Source organism: Lactuca serriola, chromosome 1 (genome assembly GCF_051521515.1).
Source record: "Lactuca serriola cultivar US96UC23 chromosome 1, Lser_US96UC23_V15, whole genome shotgun sequence".
Taxonomy (NCBI): Eukaryota; Viridiplantae; Streptophyta; class Magnoliopsida; order Asterales; family Asteraceae; genus Lactuca; species Lactuca serriola.
This window is the reverse complement of record NC_136408.1, coordinates 15,831,650-15,845,132: the sequence shown is the minus strand read 5'-3', so window position 1 is coordinate 15,845,132 and position 13,483 is coordinate 15,831,650. Positions and strand designations below refer to the sequence as shown.

The 13,483-nt window shown below is 41.7% G+C and overlaps 2 protein-coding genes across 2 annotated transcripts; both read left to right on the top strand.

Annotated features, from left to right (window-relative positions):
- Nucleotides 1–1,084: 1,084 nt before the first annotated feature.
- LOC145051953 (uncharacterized) lies at nucleotides 1,085–1,471 on the top strand. The gene has a single exon (XM_078999779.1). It carries the CDS (start codon nucleotides 1,085–1,087, stop codon nucleotides 1,469–1,471), a length of 387 nt encoding a protein of 128 aa, XP_078855905.1.
- Nucleotides 1,472–3,135: 1,664 nt separating this feature from the next.
- Nucleotides 3,136–3,528, top strand: LOC145051943 (uncharacterized). The gene has a single exon (XM_078999770.1). It carries the CDS (start codon nucleotides 3,136–3,138, stop codon nucleotides 3,526–3,528), a length of 393 nt encoding a protein of 130 aa, XP_078855896.1.
- Nucleotides 3,529–13,483: the final 9,955 nt, after the last annotated feature.

Sequence of the window (13,483 nt, the reverse complement as noted above, 5' to 3'; positions counted from 1 at the left end):
TATCTTTTAATATTTAAGCTCCATTATATCTGATTATAAAGAAAAAAATAACAACCTGACTTCTCTGAGGGCATCATAGAAGCCACCAAAAACAACGAGCTTGTGCTTATACAAAACCTGCAAATGAGGTATAGTGTTTAGTGTTTACATGTAAACCCTAAATGATGGATGACATAATCAAAATCAGAAAGATATGAACATACCATTTGATGACCAGAACGTGGACTACGATAAGGGGGTTGTTAGGGTTAGAAACTAGCTTCCAATCTCCTTTATCACCATCATATCGATAAAGATCGCCATAAACATATGTTTATGTAATATATCAACCATTTTCGAAGTAAGTTCAAGCATAATTTCAGAGAAGGTCACATGAATTCATCTATAAAACATAATGTCCAATTGTTGTTATCTTCCATCCCTAAAGTCACCGGCAAGGCGTCTTTTTTTTTGGAGCCATCATCGTCACCTCATAACTTCCGAGATGGCATGCCTACTATTGCCTTGATCGACGTCGACAACCGGGAATGGCAAGTAATGATGGTCAAAGTGAGAGGCAAGAAGTAGGCAACAGTCAATGTCGAGATGGGGAAGGAAGGAGCGTCGATAATTAGGGCAATAGGGAAAAGAGAAAAAAAGGAAGGCGGTGTTTTTAATTTTTTAGGATTTCATTTTCCCCTGGCTATTAAAGGATGGAACGCGCGTTCCATTAAAATTTATAAAGCAACATCCTTAGACGACACACATTTTATTATAGGCGCCCTCCGTGTTTTTTTTGTTTAGACACTAATTTTAGGGCACGCAAAAATGTGTCTCATAAATCCTTTAAATGTTGGGAGAGATGATATTATTTTTTGGACACACACATTTGCGTATCATAAATCACCGCATGTCATGGTTTGCGTGTCATTAAAGTCCTATATTCTAGTAGTGATTCGGTTAGAAGTGGTGTGGATGGGTTATCGAACTACTTAGATCTGGTAGAGCTTTAGTGTTGGTAAACGGTTCTCCTACGCAAGAATTCCAGATTCAGAGAGGGTTAAGCCAAGGAGATCATCTTTCTCCTTTTCTTTTTATCTTGGCTATGAAAGGGCTTCATGCTGCTCTTAAAAGGGCCCGAGTGACGGATGTTTTTAGAGGTATCTCTATTGGTGACGTAGAGATTTTGCATCTCCTTTATGCGGACGATGTTATTGTGCTTTCCACTTGGATTCTTGATAATGCTTCCCAGCTTATTCGTATTTTTCGACGTTTCTTTCTGGCCTCAAGTCTCAGAATCAATCTGCTTAAAAGTAAATTGATTGGGGTAGGGTTTCCTTATTCGATGGTTATGGATGTGGCTAGATCTGTGGGGTGTGGGGCGGATATCCTTCCTTTTGTCCATCTTGGAGTGCTAGTGGGTAATAATATGGGTCAGGTGAAGGCTTGGTCAACCATTATTGATAGCTTTCTTGGTAAACTTGCGGTGTAGAAAGCCAAATATCTTTCTTTTGGGGTTCGGTTTACTTCGATCAAGTCTATTCTTGGCTCGGTGGGAAGTTACCTTATGTCTGTGTTTCCTACTCATGTTACCATTCTTCACATGTTGGAAGTTATGAGAGCTAATTTCTTTTGGGGGGTTGATTTAGAGGAGAGAAAGATGCATCGGGTGAAGTGGAACAAAATTCTAGCTTCTAAACAGGATGGTGGTCTTGGTGTAGGAAGTCTCTTTGCTTTTAATAGAGCTATGGTATTTAAATGGCGTTGGAGATTCTTTCATGATTCTCAGCTTCCTTGGTGAGAGTGGTTAAAAACATTTGTGGGTTTGATGGTAGTCTTGATGGGTTTTGAGCACTCTAACAACCTTAAGGTGCACATACAACCCTAAATGCTTTGGATCTATATTTTCTCAAATTATACATGCAATTCGATTTTCCAAAGCATTATCCTAACTAGCATGCAAACATGGGTACTTGTATAATAAAAACTAGTTAGCTAACATGCCTTTTCTTGTAGCTTGTTTCCTTGGACCTTTAAGAGCCTAGCACCCCAAATGTCATGCCTCAAATGCTTCACACAACACCACCAACAATGGAGGACTTGAGAGATGATTACTTGCACACAAAATTGGCTATTCTCTTCCAAAGATCACTCTAGGTGCCGATTTTAGTAGCCTAGGGTCTTCTTATATAGTGTGGCTAGGATTAGGGTTACATCCATGTAAACCCTAATGTGCATGACTTTTCATCTTACTTAGGGTCCATGGGTGAAACCTCCATGGACTACCATATTGGTTTAGCCCATCCTAAATAACCATAAGCCCACACCATAAGAATCATTGATTTACCAAATCAACCCCTTATATTTAATTAGTCTCTTTTGATCACTAAATTAATTCCAAATGAATTCTTGATCAATACTAATTAAATAATTATAATATATTAATAAATCATAAATATCTCTTCTCAAAAGTCCATCCTTAAAAATTGTTCTGGTGCCATGCAACCCAAATGGACCATGCTACTCTCGGGTCAAGTACATATCTATGATAGTTATGGGCTTAGACACTAAATCCAACAGGTCTTGCTACTTTGTCTCCTCGTCGGTCTTATTCAGGACCATGGAATAGTCTCATTTGTATGATTATTAATCTCCAGGATAGGGGATAGATCTCCTCAACCTTTGTCCGACTAGAGTTAGACACAAGGCTCTTACGAGTTTTTGGCATAATAAGTTGATCTATGATAGCTCTCTTGCAGCAACTTTCCATAGAGTCTTCGCGTTGGATGTGCATAGAGGGAAATCTATGAAAGAGAGATTTCTTATAGGATGGGTCCGGGTAATATCCGTCAGTTGCCTAGGGGTGGTATTGAGCAGAGTCAATGGGATGCGTTTATAGAAGTGGTTCAGAATGTTCGTCTCCTTGATAGACCTGACAGATTGGATTGGCTCGCTGATGTGTCAGATATGTTCTCTGTCTCCTCAACCAGTACCTTTATTGATTCTGCTACTCTTGTTGATACTGATATTCGGTGTGACACTCGTTGGAACAATTGGGTCCCAATAAAACTCAATATCCTTATGTGGAAGATCAAACTTGGAGGTATTCCAACTAGGGAAAGATTGTCTCATCGTGGTGTGGAGGTGCAATGAACCATGTGTCCGTTATGTAGTGTTGCAGTGGAGACCATTGATCACCTTTTTGTTGGATGTAGAGAATTATTGGAGATTTGGAGTCGTATTCCTATTTGGTGGGATGTTCGTCTTCCAGATAGGTTTGCTATTGATGATATCATGAGGTGGGTTGATTCTACAAGTTTAAAGATTGGCCAAAGAAAAGCTTTTGACGCAGTGATTATCTCGGCTTTTTGGTGTCTTTGGAATTTTAGAAATAATTTTGTTTTTGGCCCGACTATTCCTAGGAAATCCGATCTCTTTGATGCTATTGTAGAGAGGACATTTTTTTGGATTTCTAATAGGTCTAGCAAATCTAGAATCGGATGGACTTCTTGGCTTCATAATCCGGTTCTAGCTTCTATTTTGATGTAATTGTTGTTTTCTTTTTCTAGCTTCTTGCTAGTTTTTTAATAAAATCTTTCTCCATTCTAAAAAAAAGCTAATTAGCATAAGTTGAAAAGGTAAGAGTTTAAATTAAAGGTGAGCAATATCATCTCAATCCATTTACAGGCTCCGGTTCACTCGTATGTTTACACCAAGTATAAGAGAGAGAAATAAGATAATATGCAATCTTAAAGGGTGTTTGAGAGAGATTATTTAAAATGATAAATATTTTTTTAACTTATTAGTTTATTAACTTATAGCGGTACCAAAATGGAGTTTTTTAAATGTGTTTGGGAGCTTTTGATACGTTAGTGAGAAGTAACTTATCAAAAATAGCTTATTTCTGATGTAAAACCGATATATGCTATTTTTTAAAAAGTCTATAAAAAACGAGTTTTAACTTATACCAGTAAAAACTTAAAAAAATAACTTTTTAAATAAGCTTAACCAAACACCTTATAAATAATTGTTGATGATATTGTTGAACACTTTGTTGTTTCTTGCTAACCAAAATACAATATACGAAATAGATGATATTAATGAATAATTTAAAAATTTTAGGACAATTTCCCCGACTTGTGTAAACCATTTCAAATCAGGGCCGACCAAAATATATATTGGGCCCAGAGCGAGAAGAAAAGAAAGGTCTTCTAAGTCAAATATAATAAAGATTTGAAAAAAGACATCAATAAAAAAACTAATAATATCATCAATAACACAAATGTAGGGGAAATGAAACAAATGCCCTACAAAGTTTTTAGGGTTGGTCGATTCAGTCCCTAAAGTTTTTGTCAGACTTTTATGGGTCCCTAAACTAGGATACTAGTTGCTCTTTTAGTCCATGTCAACCTGTAATAGTCGGTTCACCATGCGAGACCATTTAGACCAAAAAAACTCACATTGTGCCCCTATAAAGCCAAAAAAAATAAGTTTGGGGGATCAAATACTTATTCCACAAGATCAAAGAAACAAACTACTGCATTTCACTTAATTATATGAAGAAACATGCATGTTGATGTCAAGAACTTTCAAAATTCCTGCTCCAATAGCTCATTCTATTTATGAAACCGAGGGTTTCTTCTCATTTTCAAGCTTCTTCTTCTTCTAGATGTTGATGTCACTATCTCCCTAAGTTTTATGAAATTATGATCCATGTTTAACCATTTGAGGATATAAATATTTTTTTCAGTCTGAATCACATAGAAAGATGTGTTTGACTTTCTATTAATTTTTTGTCAAAATGTTTTGCATTTGTATTTTTTATAAATCATAAATGACTTCTTTTTGTTTGATACAACTTTGAAACTAAATTATGTTGTGTTTTTGTCTAATCTTTATAAACAACATATTTAATGTATCTTTGTAGTATAGTCAATTTGAATCTAAAATGAATGGTCACTAAGTTTTCATTCTAGCTTGATTATTGCTATTGGAACCTATATTTATACAAACCTGGTTGGATATGAGAAACTAACGAGACATATATTTTAAAATTTGCCACAAAAATAAAAGTCGGTAATAACATTAATCTCTTTTTAGGAAGGAAAAAAAATACAAGATTTCACAAACTTAGTTGGTTGCGTATAAGAGTCTCAGTAGGACACAACATCTAGTATCTCTCCTTTAGGAAAACTTGATTAAGACTTTATCTGTTTTTTGGTATCCAAATAATGAAAACAAGCATTTTGTTGAACCTTTTTGGTCTCAAACTTAACACCAACTCCTTCAGCATGATCAACAAACAAGACTTTCGAAACAGATGTTAGGCATGTCAAACCCAATAAATGGTAGGGGTACAACAGACTCCAAATACACTGCTTTAATGCACTAAAGAGCAGTACAAGGCAAGCAGGGTCGAACCACAATGACACAGGATAAAGGTATATACCTCTTTGCACAAGGTGCTTTGGTTACAAAGGGGGTTTTTGTTTGCAAAAGTAAAATAATAAAAAACAATCTACTTTAAAATCATGCATAAAATGAAATAAACTTGTAAACAATTTGATTGAATGGTTCTAGTTCCAGTTCTCAGTGTTGTTGTTCAACTTGATTATGACTTGATGTAATTCATGATTGCTATTCTAAGTTGGTACTGAAAGATATTAACACACTCTAATACCTCTCGCTTGTCAAATTATCTAACCAAAACATGCTCTTTGACTAGACATGGCTTTACTAATTCAACCTAAACATGCTCTTAGATTGTATTGAAAAACTGCATTAAGTTTTTTACAAGCTTCCCAACAATGTTCATTTCTTCTCATACACTCGGAAGTGTGAAAACATGTGATATATGTTTTACAATAAGAAAACTTATTGGTTGTTACCAATTATTAACTTAATAGAACGATTAGGTGCTCTAAAAGTTAATTAACTACACAAAAATTCAATTCATGAAAGTGGTCAATCAAACACAAATCAAATTCAAGGATTCTAGTTTAAACAAAAATATAATCACTAGAATAGAATCACAAATCAACATGTTTTGAACAAGAACTAGAAACTAGGGTTTCTTAGCCACACATGGCTAAGAACAAATCAATCAAAGAGAAAGATGGAATTGGAAATGTTTAATGCTTACAAAAATGAAATCAAAAGTGTTTGCAATGATTATGTCTTCTCAAAAGCTCCAGGAAATCTCCTAAAGTTGCCCAAGATCGTCAGAAGTTCTCCAAAAACCGTCTTTGCCTCATAAAAATGACTTCTGCCTTTGTTTTATTTAGTTTTCACGTGCTTGCCATAAGACCATGCATTTTTAGCATGGTCATGCCTTTTGCCCATGTGTTTTTGGCATGACCATTTGTCTTGACCATGTGTTTTTGGCATGGCCCATGTTTTTTGCTAAAATTCCAAAAATTCTTCACTATTGGCTCCATCTTCAATCTAGTTTCACCACGAGTCATGTTGCTCAAATATAAAATGAGAAAGGACAAACACACGACCCGTGTTGGTGTGACATGAACCGTGTTTCAAACATAGTCATTTGCTATGATGATAGTTCAACAATGAATCGAGTTATGTCTTATGTTCTCTTCCATGGCATGACAGGTACATCTTCTTTCCATGCTCCAAAGCTCCATGCTCCATGAACCAAGCTCCATGATCCAAGATAATTCTTCACCTAACTAGCTCTCGAATACCATTACATATCACTAAGACCAGATAATTCTTCGAATGAGAGGTCCTACCCTACAATGGTTAGACTCAAACGAGAGCTGCGAAATAGGATTAGACCTAACCTTCTGAAATTATTTAGTCCTCGCAATATGTAATGTAATGTATTTGTTTACTAGTTAACTAAAAGATAGCTAGAAGTCCTATTAGCACAAAGCAAGCAACATTCGAGCATTGAGTAACCCAAACCAAGCATATCCTATCCAGGCTATCGTGCAACTCAATAAGCATATACAACAGGCATAATAGACATCTTCCTAGATCCTTAGCCCTATTCTAGCATGCAGTTCTCATATACATACAATAGGCATAAAAGGAATCCTTCCTAGATCCTTAGCCCTAACATGCAGTTCTCATAATCATATAATAATATAACATATCATCTATGGGTATCTTGGGGAAAAATTATGTGAGCTCGGCCGGTCGTACGCATCACACACCTTGATCTTTCTCAAAACTTTTTACTTTAACTTTTGGAAAAACCATTTTCTTGTGAAAAATCCTTCAAATCCTCGATTTTAGTCCAGACACCCCCGAAGGTGTGTTTGAATTCCTCAAACCAAGGCTCTGATACCAACTTGTAACATCCCAATTTTCAAGGACAAAAATTTCGTTTTTAATTAACTAACTTATAAAATCATTTACTGAAAACATTGTCGATATCATGTCAATCCATAAAACCATAATAAACATGTCTCATAATCATAACATCGAACAATAATAAAATCAGAGTACAATCCCATGAATCTCAAAATGCGGAATCATGTATGTGTGTTTGATGCGCTGCTACCGCACTGGCTCCTTCCCCTTCGACGAAGAGGTACCTGAAACAAAATTGAAAACTGTAAGCACGAAGCTTAGTGAGTTCCCCCATCATACCACATACCACATAATGACTAATCCTCAGTATCTTTCAACCGGTAGCCGGGAACTAACCTCCCCTTTGGTATCTTTCAACCGGTAACCAGGAGCTGACCTCCCCTTCAGTATCTTTCAACTAGTAACTAAGAGCTAACCTCCCTTTCAATATCTTTCAACAAGTAACCGGGAGCTAACCTCCCCTTCGGTATCTTTCAACCGGTAATTGGGGACTATTTCACCCCTACTACTATCGCATAATAATATATCATTATCATACTGCTAGGCATGCATGGGTACTACCTACCCCTTCGGTATCTTTCAGCCAGTAACCGGGGACTATTTCACCCCTATTACTACTAACATATATGTCATAGCATCCTAGCACATAAATATAGCAGATATCAACATACTATAACACCGTAAATTTCAAAACAATTTTTCACATTTTATAAAAACATAATTCATTTAATATTCATAAAAACATCAATGTTTGAAACTCAATCCATGACATAAAAATCCCAAGATCTCATAACATAAAAATCCCGTGTGTGTACTGATCAAGCCAGCGCCTTCCCACGGTCATCACTAGTACCTGAAACAAATAACACCAAACACTGTAAGCACAAAGCTTAGTGAGTTCCCCAAAATACCACACATAGCACATATTAGCCACTCGAGGCTATAACTCTGTGGGTCCGTGGACCCTACTCTGTGAACCCACTGGTTTTAACTCTATGAGCCTTCTGGTTCTAACTCTATAAGCAGGCACAGCATAAATCACATAAAAATAATGCAGTACAACACGTAACATTCATATAGCATACAAATACTCTGTCACATAACTCTGATTACCTACTCAAGGTAAAGTATAGTGAGAAGACTCACCTCGCGTATCTCGATAACTCGCAAATCCCTGAAATCACTAGCGCTCGATCTCCCGAGCTATAGTCCTCCTATAACACAATATATCTCTAATTAACACTTTCACAACTAAGGTTGACTAACCCTATCAAGTCAACACTGGTTAACCCTGGTCAATGGTCAACGGTCAACTTTGACCGGACTCGGCGAGTGCACTAGAGCGACTCGGCGAGTCTATACGGGTTCACTGACTCCCTCGGATCCTCTCTTGACACGTCGAGTACTTCCCTAACTCGACGAGTTCCACCTGGCATGAATCGCGGGGCCACCACGACTCAACTCGCCGAGTCTCAAGAACAACTCGGCGAGTTCCGGCTTGAATCAGCCCCCCTTTGACTTTCCCTGACTCACTGGGTCATCCCCCAACCCGGCGAGTCTGCTCGCTGAACAATTTACGTGAAACCCAAACCCTACTTGCTGAGTCTCAAGAACAACTCGGCGAGTTCATGCCATGCACAAACTCTATTGACCTCCTGAGGTCAGATCTGTTTCCCCAAACCATAGATTTGGCCTTCCCAAGCATGAATGTCACGTAAAGTTCGAAACTTGATGCTTGTATAACCACAACAAGGCATCAAAAGGAGATTTGGTTCCAAAATGACAACCTAAGTCCAATAACTCCATACTAACCCAAAAGGCTCCAAGGGTTAAGGTCTCTGGACCTCTTTGAGTCCAGATCCAAGGCACAAACTCGAAGAGGGACCATTTGCTTCACATAATCACTCTCCAAAGGGGTTAGAAAACCCTAACTCTAAAGATCAACCCTAAAACTGAAGGAGGTTCGAACTATTACCTCAAAATGAAGCCTCTGGACTCTGGATCTGCTTCAATCTCACCTCCTCCTTGCTCTTTTCACCCTCTTCTTTCTATTCAAAGGATACAAAGAACCAAAAGTGACTTTTTCTCTCTCAAAGCGATTTAGCTCTCTTAGGGTTCTCTCAAGGGACTAGTAGCCGCAATGGCAGGCTATAAGTGCCCTTAAATAGGCTCCAAACCCGGAGAATTAGGGTTTCATTAAATAGCGTGGACTCGCCAAGTCCACTTTTGGACTCGCCGAGTCCAGACGCGAACCCGCACCCATAACCGCGATCATACTCGGCGAGTTTAGGCTCCAACTCGCCGAGTCTCCTCACAAATCACCAAAAATACAATAATAAATAATACCTGGGAATTCGGGATGTTACAATTCTCCCCCACTAGAACTAGACTTCGCCCTCGAAGTCTCGCTCCGCAAATAACTCCGGATGCTGCTCACGCATCTCATGCTCCGGCTCCCAAGTCATCCCGGACCCCTTCCGATGTTGCCACTGAACCAAAACCAAGGGTACCTCCTTGTTCCTCAAAACCTTGATTTTCTGATCTCTGATTGCCACCGGTCTCTCAGCATAATTCAGGCTCGCATCCACCTGAATATCCTCTAATGGAACCACTGCCGACTCATCGGCTATACACTTACGCAATTGCGACATGTGGAAAGTGTCGTGAATCTGACCCAACTCTGCTGGCAACTCCAAGCGATAGGCTACCCTACCTACCCTCGCGACCACCCGGAATGGACCAATATATCGGGGTCCCAACTTTCCCCTCTTCCTGAATCGAATCACTCCTTTCCAACAAGAGACCTTCAGGAGCACAAAGTCGCCGACCTGAAACTCAAGCTCGGACCGGCGTCTGTCCGCATAACTCTTCTGACGACTCTGAGCGGTCAACAACCTCTATCTGACATGTTGGATCTGCTCTGTTGTCTGAAGCACGATCTCTGTACTGCCCATAACACGCTGTCCGACCTCTCCCCAGCAAATGGGGGTCCGACACCTCCTCCCATACAACAGCTCAAAGGGTGGCATACCAATGCTCGAATGATGGTTGTTGTTGTAGGAAAACTCTGCCAAGGGAAAATACGTATCCCAACTCCCCCCGAAATCCAACACACATGCCCGGAGCATGTCCTCGAGCGTTTGGATTGTCAACTCACTCTGTCCGTCTGGCTGGGGTGATATGCGGTACTACAATGCAGCCTAGTACCCAACTCCTCGTGAAACTTCTTCCATAATTTGGAAGTGAAACGTACATCCCAGTCTGAGACAATCGAGATCGGCACCCCATGCCGAGATACCACTTCCCTCACGTACATCTCTGCTAACTTCTCTGCGGAGGAGCTCTCACTGATAGCAAGGAAGTGGGCGCTCTTTGTGAACCTGTCCACAATCACCCAAATTGCATCGACTCCCCTAGAAGTCCTTGGCAATTTGGTGATAAAATCCATGGTAATCTGTTCCCACTTCCATTCGGGAACCTCCAACGGCTGCAACTTACCATGCGGTCTCTGGTGCTCGGCCTTAACCCTATGGCAGGTTAAGCACCTCTCAACAAACCACGCAACGTCCCTCTTCATACAGGGCCACCAATACTCTCTCCTCGGGTCCAAATACATCTTAGTGTCCCCAGGATGGATCGAGAATTTCGACCGATGAGCCTCTTCCATCAAAATGGTACGCGTCCCTCCCACAAATGGTACCTATATACGCCCTTGAAATGTCATAAGCCCCCGACCATCGGTAACGAACTCCGATACCAACCCAACAACTCTCTCCTTCTTCTGGTTCTTCGATCTCACGGCCTCAGCCTGTGCTCCACGAATGGTGTCCAACACCGGAGCCATCACGGTCAATCGCAAACATACATCTCGCAATGGGGCACTCTCCGCCCTACGACACAGGGCGTCGGCTACCACATTAGCCTTGCCTGGATGGTACAGGATCTCACAATCATAATCCTTGACCACATCCAACCACCTCCTCTGCCGCATGTTTAGGTTGGGCTGATCCATCAAATACTTCAGGCTCTTATGGTCCGTGTATATCGTACACCGAACCCCGTACAGATAGTGACGCCAAATTTTGAGGGCGAACACCACTGCCCCCAACTCTAGATCATGGGTGGGATACCTCGTCTCATGAGGCTTCAGCTGCCTCGATGCGTATGCTATCACATGCCCTCTCTGCATCAGCACCGCTCCCAACCCCAAGATCGACGCATCACAGTATACCACAAAGTCCTCCATCCCCTCTGGGAGGGCTAACACCAGGGCTTCACATAACCTTTGGCGAAGCGTCTCAAAGGAGGCCTGCTGCTCGGGGCCCCATGAAAAAGAGACACCCTTCCGGGTCAACCTGGTGAGTGACACTGCGATCTTAGAGAAATCCTTGATAAATCTCCGATAATAACCTACCAACCCTAAGAAACTCCTGATCTCGGAGGGTGACCTCGGCACCTCTCAACTCATCACTGCCTCAACTTTGGCCGGGTCGACCAATATCCCTTTCTGGTTAACGAGATGCCCTAGGAACTGGACCTCTCGCAACCAGAAATCACACTTGGAGAATTTGGCATAAAGCCTCTCCGATCTCAGAACTCCGAGGATCTCCCTCAAATGCTCTTCATGCTGCTCTTTAGATCTCGAATATACCAAAATGTCGTCGATGAATACAATCACCGACCGATCCAACATCGGCCTACACACTTGGTTCATGAGATCCATGAACACTGCCGGGGCAATTGTGAGTCCGAAAGGCATCACCACAAACTCGTAATGCCCATAACGCGTCCTGAACGTTGTCTTCTGGATGTCCTCATCTCGCACCCTCACCTGATGATATCCAGACCTCAAATCGATCGTGGAGAACCAAGATGCTCCCTGTAACTGATCGAACAAATTGTTGATCCTCGGCAACGGGTAACGGTTCTTGACCGTCAGCTTGTTCAACTCCCGGTAATCAATGCACATCCGGTGTGAACCATCCTTCTTCTTGACAAAAAGGATAGGCGCCCCCCACGGAAAGCTGCTCGGCCGAATAAACCCCTTTCCCAGCAGCTCCTGAAGCTGCGAGGATAACTCTTGCATCTCTGGAGGTGCAAGGCGATAAGGCACCTTGGTGATAGACCCGGCCCCCGGAACCAAATCGATACTGAACTCCACTTGCCTCACGGGAGGCACACCCAGAAACTCCTCTGGAAATACATCCGGGAACTCATGCACTATCATAACCTCCCCAACTGACCTCGGCCTCTCTGAATCAACCCGCGTATCCATCACATACGCCACAAAGCCCTTACAGCCCTGCTGTAGACACTGCCTCACCCTAGCGGCCGAACAAAACGCTGACCCAAAACGTGTACCCTCGCCGTACACTGTAAGAACTCCCCCACTAGGGTCTCGTATGGTCACCAACTGCCGCTTGCAATTGATAACCGCACCGAATCTGCTCAACCAGTCCATGCCCACAATAACACAGACATCACCCATCGCAATAGGAACCAAATCAATCGGGAACTCAACACCGAAAATCTCAAATACGCACCCACGGATAACCTCCGTGGCATATATCACCCTCTCGTCAGCTATGGAAACTATCAGATGCCGACTCAACGCCTCACGACAAACACTGAGATGCTAACTAAAAGCCAAAGATACAAAAGACCGACTCGCACGCGAGTCAAATAACACCAAGGTAGGTACAGGATTCACAAGAAAAGTACCTACGCATAACATAATATAAGCATAATATCTCAACATCAAAATAAATACACGAAAGAATACATACCAGCCATGACATCAGGCGCTGCACGGACCTCCTCCGCGGTCAACTGAAAGGCTCTCCCTCGGCGCCTCGGCCTTCACTGGCCAACTCTCGGTAGCTCTGATGGCGGCAGGGGAAGATCCCTGAGGTGCTCCCTGAGCTGATCCCCGCAACTGCGAACACTTTGCCTTCCGGTGTCCGGTCTGGTTATAGTGGAAACACAATGCAAACCCCTTGGGGCAGTCCTTGGCCATATGCCCCTCCTTTCCACACTTGTAGCAAGATCCATCTCTACAAACTCCATCATGACCCTTGTCGCACTTCCCACAAGTGCGGCCCTTCTGGCTCCCTGATTTGGGATCAGCGGGCTTGGCCCACTTGGCTGCCAGCTGGGACTGTGCCGGTCG